Below are 19364 nucleotides of genomic sequence, written 5' to 3' on the forward strand. Positions count from 1 at the left end.
GTTAAACTGCAGACCATTAATCTCTTACTTCTGGCATTATCTCTTTGCATGCAGAGTAAGTTGTTTGTAAAAAGGAGCTGAACTGCTTTTAGCAGAACAGTTTACTAAACACCACAATCCAGGGCATGTTTGCTCAGAAATTTATCCCATAGAGTTCTGTGGGAATCACTCCAAAGTAAGCTTGCATAGATGGGATTGTGGCCGTCAACTACGAATGGGTCTCTGGAAAGCGTGAATGTTTGGCACCTGTCTGGGGGTAGGTGATTGTTGACTCATGAAGAGATTGCTCATGATTTGGCTGGTCCCCCATGCTGTTCCTGCCACATTTCTCTGCCCAGCTTCTGATTTGTGCAAGATCCTTCATACTGGCCTACACTGCTGGATTAGTGTGTATAAGAGTACCATGCAGCACCCGTGTAGCAATACACATTGTGCTGCTCAGGAGGGTCCTTGAACCTCACCTTTTGTTCATTTTGACCTGTACAATAAAACATAGGATTTGACTGTTAGGAGCACATTAAACAACTGGATGTGTACAATTCAGTAATCTAGCTGTATTTAACCTTATGATAAACAGTCAAGAGAAAGTCTACATTTTGGATTGTACTAATTCTGTCTATTCTGCCTCTTGTATTTATAAGTGGGTCCTTCTGTTCTTGTGGATTTATATTTCAGTTGACTCACTGATAATACTGTTTATATAAAAGTAGAGGACTTTTTTCTTGCATTGTTCCAGTGTAAAGTATGTACAGTTCTGTTTCTGAATATTGCTAATATCTGCTCTACCTTTTGGCAAAAACTGCTGGCTAACAGTTGCCCAAAGTCAGTTTTCAATATTGCTGCTTTGAGACCACTGGAAGAGGTTTCTACCAGAGCAACAGGAAAAAGGACATGCAAAAAATATTAATAAATAAGAGCAATTTGTCTGTCCCGTGCAAAAAGAGCATTTTGTAACTTTGTAATTTGGCATGTGCTTAATTTTGATTTTCAGAAGGCTTTTTTTAAAAAAAGTATTTGTTACTGGATGTAGATGTATATATAAATAAATAAAGCACGCCAAAGGCCCCAATGTGTTTCTCTGTGGATTTGTTATGAACAACGTGCTGATTGTTTTGAATGGTTTGCATGTGTTTAGTCCGAGAGGACCTTTGTTTTCACTTGGAGGGTAATTTTTCTTTCTCCTTCACAGGATGCCTGCTGGGTGACCTTGGGTTACTCACAGTTCTCTCAGAACTCTCTCAGCCCCACCTACCTCACAAGGGGTCTCTCATGGGGAGGGGGAGGGAAAGGAGTTTATAAAGCCCCTTTGAGTCTCCTTACAGGAGAGAAAGGCGGGATCAGCTCAAGGTTACCCCATCAAATGGCCTCCATGCTGACTTCAAGGACAGTCTTCTAGGAGAAGCTCTGGTCTGTCAGCAGACACCTCCACCAACCGACTGGCGCAGAAAACAATTTGTAACCTTTGTCCCCTGCCCAAAGTTCAGCCTGAGAATTTCACATGTCATGTTGACAATTTGCCTTGTTAAAGATGCATGAAAATTCACAAAGTAAACTAGTAAGGAAGCCTCCAGCCAATCCTATACACCAGTGATGGCGAACCTTTTTGAGACCGAGTGCCCAAATTGCAACCCAAACCCCACTTATTTATCGCAAAGTGCCAACATGGCAATTTAACCTGAATGCTGAGGTTTTAGTTTAGAAAAAAACGGTTGGCTCCCTCTTCCTCCTCCCCACCCGCTTGAACAGGGGCCAGCCTGCTCTAGCCTCCAGCAAGTCCCGCGCGCACCTCTCTGTGCCTTTCTAGCATCTCTGCCTCCTCTGTGCCGCCCCCCCCCCCCCGGCAGCAGCCACCCGGAGCACAGGCACCAGGCCCGCCAGCCAAGTCCTCCTTGCTCATCGTGGTGCACGCACGTCATGCTCAGTGACCCAGGCCAGCCTAGGTGTGTGTGTGGGGGGTGACGAACTCTGTGTTCGCATGCCCACAGAGAGGGCTCCGAGTGCCACCTCTGGCACCCGTGCCAGAGGTTCGCCATCACTTCTATACACTCTTGATTGCTCCTGCTCTCTCCAGCTCTCGCTCCACTGAGTACTCCTACCCTTCTATCTAGTACATTTTTACCACAACCAGGGAGCTCAGGGCGACATTGGTGGCTTTTCTGCCTCACTTGTTTTATTCTTAAAACAACCTAGTGATTTGAAGGGATGTCATGTTGGTGAGGGAGCAAGCTTGTTTTCTGCTGCTCCAGAGACTAGGACCAGGAGTAATGGGTTCAAGGTGAAGGAAAAGAGATTTCACCTAAACATTAGGAAGAACTTCCAGTCAGTAAGGGCTGTTCAACAGTAGAATGCACTACCTTGGAGTGTGGTGGAGTCTCCTTCTTCGGAGGTTTTTAAACAGAGGCTGGATGACCATCTGTCAAGAGTGCTTAGATTGTGTGTTCCTGCACTGCAGGGGGTTGGACTTGATGTCTCTTGGGGTTTCTTCCAATTCTACAATGCTATGATTCTACTTGCTACTTCCTCCAGTATCCAGAAGATGGTGATAGTGTGCCACCGCCTTGCCGTTACTGAGGGAAGAATTCTCTCAAACCAAAAATAGCTCAACCTTATTTGTTTTGTTGCTACATGCTTTTTGAAGCATCTACACACTGTCTGGGTGCTCTGTGGGATCATTTGGGCACAGCAACGTGGCAGAGTTATCTGGAAATGATGATACTGCAAGAGAAATTGAGGGTCAGGCCCGATCCAGATGCTCAAGGCAGCTTACAACCTAAACGGTGTTTTTTGCACCTCTCAGTTGGTATTAAAACTTGGAAATCATGGGTCAGGAAACAAGTGAGAAAATTATGGGCTGGAATCAGGACCCTCCCTCATTCTAGGCCTAGCACCAGACTACTTTGCGGACCTGAAGATCTCCTGGAATTACAGCTGATCTCCAGACAGTACATGTCACTTCCCCTTGAGGTTTGGAGGGTGGACTCTGTGGCATTATATTCTGCCGAGTTCTCTCCCCTGTTCACACTCCACCTTCACATGGCTCTATTACCAAATCTCCAGGAATTTCTTAAGGTTGCCAGCACAAGATTGAGAAACTCCTGGACACCTGAGGTGGATCTAGGGATGCCAGCCTCCAGTTGGGACGTAAGGATTCCCCAGAATCACAGGTCATTTTCAGACTGCAAAGATCAGTTTCCCTGAAGAAAATGGGTGCTTTAGAGCAGAGGTGTCCAACTCTGGCGCTTCAGATGTTCATGGATTACAATTACAATTGGCCATGCCAGCAGGGACTGATGGGAATTGTTGTCCATGAACATCTGAAGCACCAGAGTTAGACACCCCTGCTTTACAAGATGGACTCTACAAGCATCATACCCCAACTGGCTTTATCCCAAAATGGTGCCAAATGTAAGGAAGGTTTTCAATCTGATCCAATTTATCCTGACTGAAAAACTGAATGCTGTATTCACATTTTTTGATGTGGGAAAGGCCTTTGATCATCTGGAGTCAATATTTTTACTAGTACTACTGGGAGATTTTGGCTTTAGAAATGACTTTTTAAAGTTGGGCTGAAATTATTTATTCAGAATCACTTGCAGGGTTATTAGTATCAGGGTCCTTTTCAGCTCTCCGGGGTCTCAGACTGAGGCCTTTCACACAACCTCATGCCCTGCTCCTTTTCAACTGGAGGTGCCAGGGACTGAATCTCAGATCTTCTGCATCTATCATGTCAATGAATGTAAAGATATTCATACTCTCATCCACTCAACAGGAAGGCTGCACCTTGCTTAAGCAGTGCTGAAAGATGGGAGACACCCTACCGGTCGTCCTTTGGGTGGTGCAGCCATGCAGCTGTTGCTGCCTTTCTCTGAAGTTCTTGCTGTGGGAGTTCTCCTTTATAGGTTGTTGAGTTCAGTTTTTGGTTCTCAATTCATACTCACCACTCCCTCCCTTTGAATGTTGCCCAATATATCATGTACACACCTGTGGGTATTGAACAAAATGTCCTTGGCTGGTTTACACTTGCATGTTGGAAAGATGTCTATTAGTTCTCACCAGATGCTCATGGATGTTCCTCAATGTCACTCTTGAGTGGTTTTGTTTTCGTTTCCTACACATTCGTCAATCTCTCTCATAACATCAGCATTCTTTGAACAACCCAAGGCTGTTTGAATAAAGACCCTTTTAATGTCTCGTTTGTGATTTATCCCATGGCAGAAGAAGTGTCTCTAAAACTTTCCCCAAAGGGGAAAAAAATACATATACACCAGCCATTTTAAAAAATTCAATCCAACCAATTTTTCCACTGGTGAAAAAGGGACCACCCAAAAGGCCATGCTGTAATGGTAGGCATGGGACAGAACCTAAAATAAAGAGAACTGGGTAAAAGTAAGTGAAAAAACTAGCTGGGCAGAACTGCTTGTTAAATCCAAGGTTTTTCTGCATAGTTTTCCTTGTTTGTTAGTTCTGCCCCCAAACTATTTTAGTTTATCTCCTGATTTTCCACACACATTTTTGTACCTTTAGTTTTTGCTTCTCTTCATCGTCCAACCGTGTTTTTCCATTTCTTCTGACACCAATTTTAGCCCAGTCTTTTTCTAAGAGTCAATTCTGAGTCACCTTTTTCCTCACGTGTAATGTCATTTGCTTTGTCCTGCCCACTCTTACACACACCTCTGGCCACTTTTCAATGCTTGGACTGTTGTCACTGTCAAACTATTCCCCTACTCTTCGGATGTGATATCTTTTTTAAAAAATACACTAAAATATTGATATATGAATGAATATACTGCTACAATGATAGCTCAAGCAGGTTCTCTGAATTCCCAGCTTTCTTTCTTCTTTAAAAACAGTCTCTAGCTGCTTTTCTTGCTGAAACATGCCTTTTTCCTTGTGTCTCCACAATGGAAGGGGCTAGAGGTGTGTGTTTGCTAGCTTTATTAACAGAGAGCTGGGAATTCAGAGAACCTGTCATTACAGCAGTATATTAACATATCAATAAAAGCATGCACAGAAGGGGCAGGTTATGTGATGCAACTGATGATGCCACCAATGACACCAGAACAGTCCCCTTAAAATGCTGATTATTTAAAGTTAAACTAACTCCACAACTGTGAAAACGCACAGGAAGCACAAACATGGGGAAAAACCCTTCCCCAACCAAGGCTGATGCTTGTGGATTGACTTCCAAGAAAATCAGGAGCAAGTCAAGCATGCGGAAAATCCCCAAGAGCCTTCATAGGAAAGGCCTGGCACATTAACAATTCACAGGCAAATGTACCTCTGCCAGTTCAGAGAAAAACATGGATTCTACATTCCTTCCCTATTCATTGCTTTGAAGCTTGAACTGGAATTAGGTCGATTCCATCTAGCCAGGAAGGCTGGCTCCAGCTCTGTGAGCTTTGCCCATTACAGAGCTGTGAGTTTGCAGTAGAATAACAAATGATTAAATATGATCAAGTAGCATAGTGCATTACGCTCTGATATACAATTATGTGCAGATATTTAGCACAGAAAAGCAGAAATCTTTAATCTCTCTCATATCGTCATGTTTGAGAGCCAGTGTGGTGTAGTGGTTAAGAGCAGGTGGGTTCTAATCTGGAGAACTGGATTTGATTCCCCACTCCTCCCCTTGAGTGGTGGAAAATTATCTGGTGAACCAGATGTGTTTTCCCCCTCCTACATTCCTGCTGGGTTCTTCAGAACTCTCTCAGCCCCACCTACCCCACAAGGGGTCTGTTGTGGAAAGAGGAGGGGAAAGGAGCTTGTAAGCCGCCTTGAGTCTCCTTACAGGACAGAAAGGTGGGGTATAAATCCACTCTTCTTCTTAGAACACATTATTCAGGCACCACGGTTGGCTGATGCTGCTATTATTCTAAAACCAGCCAGAGACAGACACAATTAGACAGGTGCTAGAGAAGCAAGTCCACCCAGCAGACAGTTCAGGGTGCTAAATGGATGCCCAGCTCTGTATCCATCAATAATTCATAGTTGCCTTAAGTTGGTGGGCAGGCAACACTGTACACTTTAGTTGCTATGCCAGTAACTGAAGCGCTGGAGGTGGAGTCGTTACCCCTAAAATGGAAATAATTCCCAAGGAGAAAGTGTGCATCTGCCAGGGAATAACTAAGACTCGTCTTGTATAATATGAGGGCAGATGCATGTGACTGACTTACTCCCAGGCAAACATTTCAAAAATAGAATCGAGAAGCCTTTGAATCAAAGCCAGCAGGGATGGACTGTGATATATTTGCATCTCAAACAGTGCCCAGCAAAAACCAGGCAGTAAGGCAATGTTTTGAACTTCTATCCCCCCTCACTGCTATGTATATTTATTTAATATGATAGAGCTTTATGAAATGATGCATGGTGTGGAGAAAGTGGATAGGTGGAACAACTACACAACCCTACCAATTCCCTTATAACAAGCTAATTTCTGGTCCCCACATAGCAGAATTGCATGGCATGTTTTGAGAAACTTGTAAACGCAATATGTGAATCTTAATATGCCCTCACAGGGACAATGCCTTTGAGGGATATGCCCACAGGGAAAGGCCCCATGCAAGTAGCATTAACCATCAGTGTTTGAACTCAAACCCTTTTCCTCCCAAGGCAGAAACACTAAGCAGTAAATACAGAGCTTCCAGAAACAGATATGTCTGTTTTGTTTTGCCCAGCACTCCATTTATTGGGCCATGGACCTCAGTGGAAGGAGCTGCCCTCATTGTCCTTGTTATTGCAAATTTAACCAACAAATAAGTCGCTCGGTTCTTTTTTTTTATTCTCACCCCGGAGGAAACTGCCTGGAGACCAGGATAATAAGGATATTCCTTTAGCCAATATTATCTTGGGTTATTGCATTGTATTGCAATGATACAATAACACACGCTGGTTTGCATACAGCTTCCTGAAAGACAACTAATGTGAGATTCAAAACCTACTAAAGACAGAAGGATCCCATGTGCTGGAGTGCGCTGCACTTTGCCTGTGAATCCAGTATCATTCTTTTATTTACTTGCTTGTTTTTTTCCCTACCTTAAAAGAAGGCTGAACCTTCGGCCACCAGTTGTGCCATACTGCAGAAAGCAAATCTCATTATAGCAAAATCCATTGTTTCATTTTTTTAATAATTCCACAATGTATATTTCATATTTTTCTCTGTTCCAGCAGCAGTTATCTATATTAGAAATTCTAGTGGCCTGGCATAGTTTCTTTACCATATCCTTTAATGTAAGGGTATGTCCTCTTGATTTGTGTGGAATGCGGAGCCACCGTGGAAAATCTTCCTTCCCCCAATGGAACATTCATCACTGAGCAGAAGGGAACAGTAGATTGATTCCTTTATTTAGTGCATTTGTATCCCAGCATCTATCACCTCATTTTGCCTCAGTGCAAAAACCGTAAATGGGAAAGAGGGGAAAGAGTCATGCATTGGGCTTTTCAATAAAATGGCACATCCTGAGTGATATATTCATTTTAACGACGGAATTTCTTCCTACTCATAAGTTTTAGACCAGTCTATGTAGAAAGATCTAGCAACATCTTTTGCCCTAACCTGGATGGCCCAGTCTAGCCTATCTCATCAGATCTTGGAAATTGAGCAGGGTCACCCTAGTTAGTATTTGAATAGGAGACCACCAAAGAATACCTGGGTTGCTATGTATTGGAAGGCAATAGCAAACCACCTGTTAGTCTCCTGCTTTGAAAACCCTACAAGGGGGTGCCGTAAGTTAGCTGCCATTTGACAGCACTTTACACACAAACACTATAATGTAACTTTTCCATGAGTACATCAACTGGTCATATCTCGTTCCTGAGTAATCCACATGCCAAGATATGTAACTGAAAGTGTTTTCTAATAAAAAGAACAAGACAAGAACTATGGACAGTTGTATGTTCTCAGCGTGTGGCTTGTTCATGCATATCATTGCAGCTAGCATGTTGTCCTTCATGTGAGGAGCACATAAATGCAGGTTATTTTCACTTCTTGGCCTCCACACATATTACATGTTAGAAGACAGGGAAGCTAATTTAGATTTAGAGATTCTTTCTTTTAACTCGAGCACGTATTCATCCTGCCCTTCCTACAAGGAACTCAGAGAGGTGTACATGGCTTCTCCTCATCTCCATTTTATCTTCACAACTCTACAAGGTGGCCTACACTGACGGAAAATGGCTAAAGCTAGGTAGCCTGAGGCAGCGAGTAGGTATCTGAGCCTGACTTTCCTAGATTCGATCCTCACACTGTTACTATACCAGCTGTCTTACAGTCAGACCTTGGTATACAGTAAAATGGGGGAAAGCACTATAACAGCTTGACACTGTTTGAAGGTAACTTGAAAAGGATCTGTGTTTCAGAATGAAGTCATTATGTTCTCATGTTTACATTATGTTATAAGATGCTCTACTATCTATGAAAATGAGTAGATTAGGATTTACATTTCCCCCCTGGATAATAATATGCCTTCTTCCCTATCAAGCTTTTTTGTGTTGTGAGATACAGGATCAGCCAGCCTTAAAAGGAGTAAACGTGGCAGCTTGGGTGGTCCCTAGAACTCAAGAAATACAATAGCTCATAAAGTTACACCACCAAAAAGGTGAATAAGCAAAAATAGGTTCTCCACACACATTTTTTTTTTGCATTACATAGTGTTACAGGAACTACAAGGCGAGCCATTACATAATGCTATGTAATCGCGTAACATGGATCTCGTTCCTTCTGAACGTTGGCTAGATTTACAACAACTGAGACTTCATCCGTGTTACTTCAGTGTAGCAGGAAATAGAAAGTGAATGTATTGATCCAGAGCAGGGAAGGGCTGGCCAGAAGAATACCAATGCCTGAATTGCTGTTTTTCTCGTTGGCCTTGTTAAAATCAGCGTGAGATGGGGCCCTTTCTAAGCGGTTACTACCAATAACTGCAACGGTAACATGTGGAGCAACTTGCTCATCCCCATAGTGTAGCTCAGGTTTAGCTGTCTTCGAGTTCCATGGCTCACTACCATGATGGTTCCAGGAACCATCCCCAGCAATGCCTGACACCAGCAGGTACTGTTTAGTGCACATTTGATGAACCACTTGCTTCACAACTCTGTCTTCCATCTCATCGACCGTTTGATTTCCACTGGCCTCGAGAAACTTCTCCAGTGTAATATTCATGCAATCATTCACAAAGCTATTCTGTGAAGCAGGTTGGCTGTACTCCAGATAGTAAACTCGGTCTGAAAAGTTATTGCGATTCTCGTACCACCACCGTTCCTCATCACTGTTGTTAAACTGAAAACTCATATTTGACATGGAATTCCCTAAGAGGGGGCCAACAATAGCGCCCTTAGGAGCACCGGTAACAGTTTTCTCTGCCACTTGGGGCATCTCGGACAAGGGTATCTTAGGTTTCCATGGTTCACTATCATAATGACTCCGGCTACCTCCGCCTGCACCGCCTGACACCAATCGGTACTGCTCTGTGCACATCTCATGTACCACTCGAGTCACAACCGTGGTTTCCATCTCATCTTCTGTTTGGTTTCCAGTAGGCTCGATGTACTCTCGCACAGTGATATTGACACAGTCTCGCAGAAACACTTCCCTCAAAACTGGCTGGTCGTACCGTGGGTAGTAAACTTGATCGGGGTAACGATTTCGGTTTTCATACCACCACCGTTCCTCGGCAGGGTTGCGAAAACGAAAATGCAGGTTGGACATGGCACTGCCTAAAAGAAAGCCGCCGAAAGCTCCTACTGCAGCTCCTGCAACAGCTGATCCCACCAGATGCTTTGTCTTCGGTTTCTTAGGCTTCCATGGCTTACTGTCATAATGGCCCCAGCTGCCTCCGCCTGTATGACTGGGGAAGCCAGGATTCATGGGATAACCAGGATGTTGTGGTGAATGACCAGGATATTGTGGGGGGTAGCCAGGATTTTGCGGGGAGTGGCCAGGGTACTGTGGGGGGTGACCAGGGTTTTGTGGATAGCTGGGATTTTGTGGGGGGTAACCAGGGTTTTGTGGGCGACCAGGGTTTTGAGGAGGGTAACCAGGATTTAATGGGTAACCAGGGTTTTGAGGGGGGTATGCAGGATTTTGTGGGGGATGAGCAGGGTTTTGTGGTTGGTATGGAGGAGGGTGAGCAGGGTTTTGTGGTTGGTATGGAGGAGGGTGAGCAGGGTTTTGTGGTTGGTATGGAGGAGGGTGAGCAGGGTTTTGTGGTTGGTATGGAGGAGGGTGAGCAGGGTTTTGTGGTTGGTATGGAGGGGGATGAGCAGGGTTTTGTGGTTGGTATGGAGGGGGATGAGCAGGGTTTTGTGGTTGGTATGGAGGGGGATGAGCAGGGTTTTGTGGGGGGTGAGCAGGGTTTTGTGGTTGGTATGGAGGGGGGTGAGCAGGGTTTTGTGGCTGGTATGGAGGGGGGCGAGCAGGGTTTTGTGGGGGGTGAGCAGGGTTTTGTGGATAAGAAGGATTGTACGGGGGATCAACCGGGTGTCCTGCAGGGGAGCCAGGTTTGATTGGAGAGGAACCTGGTTTTATGGGGGCTGAATCAGGTTTGATTGGGGAGGAACCAGGCTTGCTGCCACCACTGGGTCTGCTTCCACCACTGGGCTGGCTACCACCACTGGGTCTGCTGCCACCACTGGGTCTGCTGCCACCACTGGGTCTGCTGCCACCACTGGGCTGGCTGCCGCCACTGGGTCTGCTGCCACCACTGGGTCTGCTGCCGCCACTGGGTCTGCTGCCGCTACTGGGTCTGCTGCCGCCACTGGGTCTGCTGCCGCCACTGGGTCTGCTGCCGCCCCTTGATTTTATGGAAAGGGAGTCATCAGTCAGCAGGAGCATCAACAGAACTGCTATCCAGCAAGTCACCAGGCTCGTTCTCATGGTGGATGTTCTGTGAAACAAAATAATAAGAAACCTTGTTTTAAAAACATAAAAATCTATAATTTATAAAACGCACACTGCACAACAGACAGAGCAAGCCGATGAGAAAGGATTTTACAAACAGCACACCTTTCTATCACTGGATGCTGTAAGGATGATGCAATGGTACTGCAGAAATAAATTAAAACAGAACACAACAAATTTGAAGATGGACTGCCAACATGTATTTATAATTGTTTCACTTCATAGTATATGTGATGAGTACTGTTGTAAAGGGATTTAAAAGAGGAATAAGCAGATTCACAGAAGATAAGTGGGTTATTAGCTAATACAGCTGATTTCCCTACACTGTGTAAAATCACGTCCGATGTGGCACTGTAAGATGCTTTCCACTTTCTTGCTGCATTATTGGTAACAGGGTCTTTTCCATGGTGGCACCCAGATAAATATGATAATCAGGAACTGTGGTTTTGGTTTTTGTTAGGCACTAATTCTAAACATTCTATTCATTCAGGTTCTCATGACATCCAACTCCTAGTTTATTAATCTTTCTGCTGTGATTATATATTTTATTCTGCTCTTGTAGCTATTTTTTTGTGAGCTGGATTTTTTTTTTAGTTTTGGTCATGAAAGTGTTTCATTAAACCCTTTTGTTTGCCCATGTGAAGTATCATAGCTTGTTTTTAGAATAGCAAAGGTCTTATTTTTTAAAATCTGCAGATGACTGGTGTCTCCCCCACCACCCAAAACATCAGGTAGGATTCCAGATTCCACCTGCTTGATATGCCCGTGCCCCTTAGTTCTGAGTGGATCTTCATTATCACCCTTATCGGACAAAAAATGACCCTGGAAGAAGCCTGTCTTTAGCTTCTTGGATTGTAAGCTGGGAAGGCAGTTATTTATTTAAGAAAGATTTAATTTTTTGAGCCTTACCCAATATAGCTAATTGATTTTTTATATCTCTGACTGATCCACAATTCATAAGCAATCAAGTGTATGCTCAGTTCTGAATAAACATCTGCCAGTTTAGAGAAAAATATGGATTCTCCATTCATTGCTTTTTTTTAAAAGCTTAGGATTAGGCCTCAAAGGGCAAATTCCATCTCAAGAGCTTCAAGCCCTGTGAGCCCTCAGCCCGAAGTAATGAGCGTTTCAAGCAGGAAAGAATAACTTACATGAGTTAAAAAATGCAGCAGCGGCTTAGCTGGCATGTTGGAGATGGAGCAACAAAACACTGGGATGCTGCTTTACTAGCCAATAGACGTCTGAGTGCCAATATACAGCAAAGATACATCAGAAACCTGATATCTTTAGAAGCCATGGCATAAAAGATGAGGTAGGCACCAGAATTTTCACCTCCTTCCTTTTTGTGGCAAAACCTATATGATTTCCATATCCTCCTTTTTATCTGAGGAGGAAACCCTCCATGCAATTTTCTCTGTGCCCATCAGAGACTTGATTCATCACATCAGATTAGAGAGAGCTAGAGTTTCATTTAACCCTCTGGGTGCCGTGATGCAAACCATAATATTCCCCCCTCTAAAAAGCACCCCTCTTTCACAAGATAACCCTTGCCCAGTAGCCAAAATTTAAATGTTTCCGTTCATGCTTTTCAAACTCCTGCATTAAGGGAGCTCTCATTTAAAAGAAAAACAGGGATATAAGTTCCCTGCTTCCCTGTTGCTTTAATTCTTTATTGTCTTCCCGACCACAGAGATTTAAAGGGCCATCTTATGTAATCAACCAGGTTTGCAGCATGCACTGTAAACAGGCAAAGAGAAACACAGGGACTAAAAAGGGCAAATGAGAGGAAAATACAAGGAAAGCAACTAGATCTACAATAGAAAATCTCTGGGTCACACACCCCCATCAGATACGCATAATCTAACAAGTCTTATTTCCCCATTATGGTTACTGACTTGAGAAATTCCTGGGGACTTGGAATGTGAGGACGGTTGAGTTTGCGGATGCGTGTAAGTTTGATAGAGATATAACGACACAGAGTTAACCCTCCAAAGCTGCCATTTCTTCCAGAGGGACTGATCTCTGTAGTCTGGAGATCCGTCATAATTCCCAGGTCCCACCTGGACCATGGTAACCCTATTCCCCAATCTCAAATCTGAGAGGCTGCCTGTCCCACTTGGGAAACTTACATTAGCTCCAAAGGGAGGGTGTTTCAGGCTGGGAAAATGGAGAAGGAAAAATTGAGGAAAAGAAGGAAAACACTGAGGGTATTTCAGGCTGGGAAAATGGAGAAGGAAAAGCTCAAGCCTTTTCTTCCTGTGTGTCATGCCCCTAACCTGAATCAGGCCCATGCATACCCAGAAATTAAGTTCTTAGCACTGAATTCCCAGAGAATTTCTGATTGACAGGGGTGGGGTGGACTTGAGTTATACTATGTGGGTCTTGCAGCAGGGACCAATCTTGGTTGTGCTTGTCTGTTAAAAATGCCATGCAACATCCATGGTGAACATATGGGGTTGCCTTGTAGTGGGTCAGACCTCTGGTCTGTTCGCCCAGTACTGTCCACTGGGATCAGAGATGGGTCGCAGCAGAGAAAGGTCTCTCTCCCAGCGCTTGCTACATTATCTTTAACTGAGGATGCCAGAGATTGAACCTTAGTTCTTGAGTGTGCAAAACAGAACTGGTTCCTCTGAGCTCTTCTCTGGCCTCAAGCACAAGATTCCACTGAAGTTGCTGTTGCCATGCTAAAAGTAAATGACAGGCGCACTTAGGCCCCTTCCACAAAGCAAGTGTATAGCAGGTTGAAGTAGGGATAAAGTAACCCGGTTTCCTGTTTTTGTGTTTGCATGCATCCGTGAAGGCAACGATTGGAGCCCATGAAAACAGTGCAGGTTGCTGTCACGCTTTTTCACTGGCAAGCAGCTGAAATTCGGGATTTTTCAAAAGACTCGCGAATAGAGCAATTCTCAAATAGAGAAGTTTAGGGAAAACAACACTGGGCAGACTTGCTTTAATGGTGGGATCTGAGCAAAATTCCTCCCCAAAACGGGTTTTTCCCCGTTCCAAACCCATGTTTATTGGCCTGTGCGGAAAGGCAAATCCAACTTAGAAAGGATTGTCAAAGTATCACCATAGTGTCTTTATTCCCAGTGCCATATTAATCAACCTCTTACAGTTGCTGAATATCTGCAGCTGGTTATATTTTATGCCACAGCTGCTTATCGAAAACTTATCTGTTGTGCTGTGATCCCATATTTTCTGATCACCCCCAAGGAGGAAACAGTTCCTAAGAAGGAAGTGAGAATCTGCCAAGGAATATTTGAGAACCGTCTTGTATAATATGAAGACAGATGCATGTGACTAATTTACTCCCAGGCAAGTTCTGCAAAAAATAGAATCTAGATGCTTTTGCATGAGAGGGACTTGGCAACTGGTAAGATTTTCATCTTGAAGGGTACCCAGCAAACAGCTGGCTGTACAACAACATTTTAAACTTCTATTAGCCTTCCCTCTTCTATTTATTTATTGAAGGCATCAATCAGATTTATACAATTATGCTGGGTGAAGAGGAAAGGAGACAGAAAAAAAATCTCGACTGGCTACTGCCAGTTTTCATACGCTGTCTCAATTCTTCTTTGTATTGCAGCCCCCAACCCATAAGGCTTTGGTGCATGTGTGTCCCATGATTCTCAACATAGGCATTTTTGGGGGGGTCAACAAGGACACTTCTGCCCTTTTGCACCAGAAGACCAGCTGGTGGGATCCAAACTGCTCTCTCCCTTTAACTACTAGGGTGTGGCTGTTTGTTTTCATCAATCCATTGCCGGAAAAGCAAAAGGTTTCCCAAGCCATTCTGTTCTTCTTTCCTGCCCTCACATGCAGCTGAGGGGTGTGGCTGCTGCTTTGACTTTGTCAGCATCTTTCCAACCGCCAGAGCAGCCTTTTAGCCCAGAGGGATCCTTTACTACCTGTCTGAACAGCACTGCTCTACCCTAAAGGCACTAAGCCCTGCTGACCAGGGTGGCCAGGGCTAGCCTGGCTTAATCCCTCACATCTTAATCCACTGATATGGTATACTGTCTCCCCAGTTTATCACCCACCCACATACACAAATGTTGCCTTTCTCTGATAGCATTCCCCTCTTGCTCCTTACAGGTATGGACCAAACCAGACAAAATGCAGGAGTTCCATAAATGGGACTAATCGCATTTTTTTTTCTTTAAACATCAGGCAAGTTCAGTCCAATTTGCACTGAGACCACAGCACAAGAGGTGGGCAGATTTTATCCTTCCTCCCACCTCAGCTGAAATAGCCTCATGGAGCTGCTTTTCATCCTGTTAAAAAAAGCCTAAAGGTATGAATGTGGGTATTTATGTTTGTACCAGTGGGGTAAATCACAGCTGAGAAGAACTTGCCTCTTTCTGCTTGACATGGACTGTCTCTTCTCCTACCATCAACCTGTCACTTCATATAAAGACAATAAATAAATAAATAAAAATGAAAGTAAGAGCTCTGCCTCTTACTTTTTTCCAGAATTTGTATGCTATTTATTCAGATACTTTCCTCAGAAACTGATCTTCCTATATCTTGTCATATCCATTAATAATATGTTCAGATGCTTTCTTTGGAATTTTAACTTCTATTTTGCCCACCAATAATCTATATAGATACTATTAGCCACATTTCCTATCCATAGTTCTTCCAGTCACAGTTTTGTTAGCCACAGTTTAGCCATTTTTGCTCTGCCTCAGACTACTGTGTTTCCGACCTCTGTTGAAAACTTTTACCTTTAATATGAACTGTGAATGATCTCTGTGATGTTTTTGGACTATGGTTCCCATCAGCCCCTGCCAGAATAATGCTGGCAGGGGCTGATGGGAATCATAGTCCACAAACATCTGGAGCACCAGGGTTGGACACCCCTGTTGTATATGCATTCATAGCAGAGTTATAACTGAAACAAAATGTATGGAATCAAGAGTGCTGGTCATTTTGATTTTTCCCCACATCTGCAGCACTTGTGGGCTTGGCAAAACGTGAATTCCAGTGGGAGGGGAGGCCTTCAAGAAAACCAAGCAAACCTCAAGCACGTATTGTCGAAGGCTTTCACAGCCAGATTCAACTGGTTGTGGTGGGTTTTCCAGGCTGTGTGGCCATGGTCTGGTGGATCTTGTTCCTAATGTTTCGCCTGCATCTGTGGCTGGCATCCTCAGAGTTGTATCACAGAGGAAAGTCTGTGTCCAGTGTGTCTCAGTGTGTAACTGACTTCCCTCTGTGATACACCTCTGAAGATACCAGCCACAGATGCAGGCAAAACGTTAGGAACAAGATCCACCAGACCACGACCACACAGCCTGGAAAACCCACCACAACCACTCAAGCACATCGATCACTATAAATTTACCAAAGAAAACCATCTGCCAGTGGCAATACAATTTCTGTTGATCTGAACCTGCATCAGCAGGGACCTCCTCAGCATGGCTAGTCATGGGACAACCGGGAGCGCCACAATGGCTGCAATCCACACATGGCTAGATACAGCACTACAGCAGCCATTTGCAACAGAGCGGGCATGTCCCCGCAGAACGATCTGGCCACAAATTATCTTTGTTACTGCAACGACAGCATGATATCCAATGACATGAGATGCAACCAAATGATTGGCATAACTGAGGTTGCTGTGTTGTGTTTTCTGTTCAGCTGTTTATCCTTTGGGCGTTTATCTGTGGTTGGGTGTGGCAGTGTACCAGAGGCATACTTGTCTCATCATATCAGGACGGCTAACATGAAAGCATCATTAGCGAGTTACTTCGTGACTGGTGGGCAGTATCACTGTCCCCGTGGCCTCTGGGTATGTTGCTCTGCTGACTGTTGTTTAAAAATATATCCTGGATTTTTTTTTTCTTTCTATCGCTCCACATCAACTAAGTTATAGCAGAGTGAATTTCAGAAAATTGCTAGCCCTCTTACTTAACTGCACAATTGCTCTATTAGTGCTACAGAAAAGAATGACAATTTGGATTTTTAACAGCACCAGGAATCAAGGGTTCTAGAAGCAGTTTTCTCCACGCCAGATGTGCAGGATGCAAGCAGTGCTTATGTTGCAAAGGAAATGCACTCTACAGATGCTGGATTACTTCAAACATCCTAAAAGGGAAGACTAACATTGTCTTCATGAGGTGTACTAGAAAGGGGAAAAAATAGAAGATAACAGATTTTTGTCCCAAGCGTTTCCTCACTGTTGATGGTTTTCTCTCCATATTATATCTCTAAATACAAGATACAGATTATTTTGCAGATGTTTCCTCAATGTTTATGGTTTCTTTCCACAATTGAAAACCTTTAAAAACACTAAAGTTTAATTACTGGCTTTTCCATACCAGGTTTCTGGCTCATTAACTAATGGTCAATTTGTCTTACTTAGCAATAACAGGAGTTAATGGGTTGGATCCATCCAGCTTTCCCACTTGTGAAAAAAGGAGGAATCATCTTTGACCACTCAAAAGGGTTCTACTGAAAACCCTGGGATCCGCAGGTACCAAAGCCACGTGGGGTGGGGAATGTAATATGCATGGGAATAGGGTTGAAACGGAGTGAAAAGATAGCTGGATCCAGCCAGTGTTTCTGGAGCAAGTTCACAATGTTCCTAATGACATCTTTAAAATTAAAAGCTCCAGTCGTAATTAAGCCACTATTCCCAGGATTATTAAATACTGTTTTGTTTTTGCAGACAAGCGAATGTAAATGGGATGGCTATTTCCATCATTATCACCATCATCACCACCACCACAAGTTTAAGAAAATCCATAATTGAAAAGAATTCAAATATGCTGGACGATGTTGCCTTTTGATATGCCAAATAATTAAAAATGGAAGTACTCAGTCAGGTTTAAGGAAACATTCTGAATATATTGCATTTTTTTTCCACGAATAAAAATAAAAGAGGGGAAAGAAAACTTTAAAATACCAAATGTTGCCCTTGTCCCAAAGTTTAGAAGTCAGCAAGCGGGCAAATTTTTAAAAACTCCAAACTGGAAGAACATTGGGAAGGGGGGAGGGGGATCTTATAAACCAGAAATCCTATTCTTCAGCATCTTGTGGTCTTTTCTCCCATTATTCCTTGATTCCCAGTGTCACTTTGGTACCAACTCTCTAGCGTCCTGCGTTCTTTGAGAAAATCGCTGCCCCACCCATTAAAATCAGTTTCCATTTCGCACGCAGGAGAATTTCCCAGGCTTTCTTCCAGAAACTTGTAAAAAAGCAGCACATGGCTTGAAAAACCCTTGCCAGCCGGTGCGTTTCAGTGTAGAAAGATCCTCAAGTGGTTTGTCTGTTGCGACATGTAGCAAAATCCGCTGCACTCAAAATGAAAACCAAGGCAATTCTATAGCCTCTCCAACCACAGCTGCTATGAGATCCGTGACATACTAGGCTATCTGGCCTGATTTTAAAGGAAAGGAAGTTGTGGTTGCAGCAAGACTTGCTTCCACAGAGTTCCAAAATGGGTCTGGGCCCGCTTTTTTGAAATGGATAGAATACCCGAGCAAAGTTTGTTAGACAGAGAAGCTACAAGCATTGCACAGAAACAGGCACTTACCCTTGTATGGCTTCTGCCTGGGTTCTTTGGGACTTCTTCCCGCCCTTTGGAAAGGGAGGTTTCAATCCACTCCTGTGAAATCTGTGAATATCAGACTATGAAGCAGTAGGTGGGGCCTGTTCAGTGCACGACATGACCAATCCTGCTTGCAAACCACGCATCATCCGAGGGCTTCCTCCTCTCCCGCTGGTGCCTAATCTTAGGCGAAAAACATCCCCGGGTTGCTCTCCACTCTCAGACTGTGCAGGGAGGAAAAGGCTCGGCAAGCCACACCATACCCAGAAATATGGTCTGCCAATCATGGGCTCCGGGCACAAGCTGTACTTTCCTCTATGACTCTCTTTCCAGGATGTAGAACAAGAGCTCTATTTTGCAAATCACCGGAAAACCGGGACCACCCGTTGAGGCCACTTTCAAAGCTTCTATGCTGCATGAATAGCTCTGGGGAAATCCTCTATATCTCGGTACGATCCAGCAGTGGTTTATCGGTTCCGGTTTATTTTTTATTGCCTGATTCCAATTTTGCTGGAAATATCAGGACCTGGTTGCTAAAAGACTGTCCGTTTGCACAATTACATCATCAGCTCTATAGAAAGCAGCCAGGGAGACTGCTGCACCGTTAGATGGACAACGCAGGAGAATTTAAGGAGGCGCACACAGAGATTGCCCAGAGCTGAATGGATTCTTTAATTTGATCTGTAAATTACAATATAGTCACTCATTTTATCCTTTTATAACATCAATTTTAATCGTAACTATTACCATTTTATCCCACACATCTTTCTGTCTACATGCATATTTTATGCCAGTAAAATTTGTGCTTGTAAATTGGATCTGCATCATCTAGTGAGCAGCTCATGAAAACTCGAGTAGGAAATGGCTGGTCTGGAAAATAAGGAGGCACCTTAAAAATCTGCTTGTTTGCCAGAGCTT

At 43.8% G+C, this 19364-nt stretch overlaps 1 protein-coding gene across 2 annotated transcripts; it reads right to left on the reverse strand.

The window, feature by feature from the left end:
* Nucleotides 1–7105: 7105 nt before the first annotated feature.
* On the reverse strand, nt 7106–19025 carry LOC125441716 (translation initiation factor IF-2-like). 2 transcript variants are annotated; one of them, XM_048512544.1, is made up of 3 exons: nt 18432–19025; nt 10676–10880; nt 7106–10603 (listed from the first exon to the last, which is right to left on the reverse strand). In XM_048512544.1, exons 2-3 carry the CDS (start codon nt 10868–10870, stop codon nt 8765–8767), a joined length of 2034 nt encoding a protein of 677 aa, XP_048368501.1. In that variant the 5' UTR covers nt 10871–10880; nt 18432–19025; the 3' UTR covers nt 7106–8764. The 2 variants fall into 2 exon arrangements, with proteins under 2 accessions (XP_048368501.1, XP_048368500.1); XM_048512543.1 differs by having other exon boundaries at nt 7106–10880.
* Nucleotides 19026–19364: the final 339 nt, after the last annotated feature.

Source organism: Sphaerodactylus townsendi, linkage group LG12, assembly GCF_021028975.2.
Source record: "Sphaerodactylus townsendi isolate TG3544 linkage group LG12, MPM_Stown_v2.3, whole genome shotgun sequence".
Taxonomy (NCBI): domain Eukaryota; kingdom Metazoa; phylum Chordata; class Lepidosauria; order Squamata; family Sphaerodactylidae; genus Sphaerodactylus; species Sphaerodactylus townsendi.